This window comes from Meleagris gallopavo, chromosome 13, assembly GCF_000146605.3.
Source record: "Meleagris gallopavo isolate NT-WF06-2002-E0010 breed Aviagen turkey brand Nicholas breeding stock chromosome 13, Turkey_5.1, whole genome shotgun sequence".
Classification (NCBI taxonomy): domain Eukaryota; kingdom Metazoa; phylum Chordata; class Aves; order Galliformes; family Phasianidae; genus Meleagris; species Meleagris gallopavo.
Window position 1 is genome coordinate 10,648,257 of NC_015023.2, and position 737 is coordinate 10,648,993.

The 737-nt window shown below is 54.7% G+C and overlaps 1 protein-coding gene across 1 annotated transcript in view; it reads right to left on the minus strand.

Moving 5' to 3' along the window:
* E2F4 (E2F transcription factor 4) overlaps nucleotides 1-127 on the minus strand; it is an 11,497-nt gene extending 11,370 nt beyond the window's left edge. The window contains exon 1 of the mRNA XM_010718029.1: nucleotides 84-127. Coding sequence (XP_010716331.1) covers nucleotides 84-127 — 44 coding nt within the window. The remainder of the gene's footprint in view (nucleotides 1-83) is intronic.
* Nucleotides 128-737: the final 610 nt, after the last annotated feature.

A 737-nucleotide genomic window follows, 5' to 3' on the forward strand; every position in this document is an offset into this window, starting at 1 on the left:
CCTGGGAGGGCCGGGCCGAGAGGCCGCCGGGGAAGGAGTCCCGAGTGGGGCCGGAGAGGGGCGGGCACGGCCGTCCTCCTCACCTGAGCTGACGCAGGTGGGGCGGCTCCATCCCGTCCCGTCCCATCCCGCCCCATCTCTTCCTATTCCATCCATCCGCTCCACCCTGTCCCACCCATCCCATCTATTCCCATTCCATCCTTCCTGCCCTGTCCCATCCCATCAATTCCCATCCCATCCATCCCGCTCTGTCCCATCCTATCTATTCCCATCCCATCCATCCCGCCCTGTCCCATCCCATCTAGTTCCACCCCATCCATCCCGCCCTGTCCATCCCATCTAGTCCCATCCCATCCCACCCTGTCCATCCCATCTAGTCCCATCCCATCCCGCCCTGTCCCATCCCATCCATCTCTATCTCACCTCATCCTATTCATTCCCATCCATCCTATCCCACCTTGCCCCATCTTGTCCAGTCCAGTGCCACTCTGTCCCATCCGTCTCCATCTCATCCCATTCCATCCATCCCAATCTTGTCCCATTCCCATCCATTCTGCCCCAGCCCATCCCGTCCCTGGGAGCAGCACAGCCTCTGGAAAGGGTTCGTTTATTCACTCAACAACTGTACAAATATTACAAGCAATTTTCCTTTGCAAAAAAAACACCAAAAGTATAAAAATAATCTTTATATAGGAATCAAAGTTCATCTGTTAATCTTCTCTACATCTTTTTTTTTT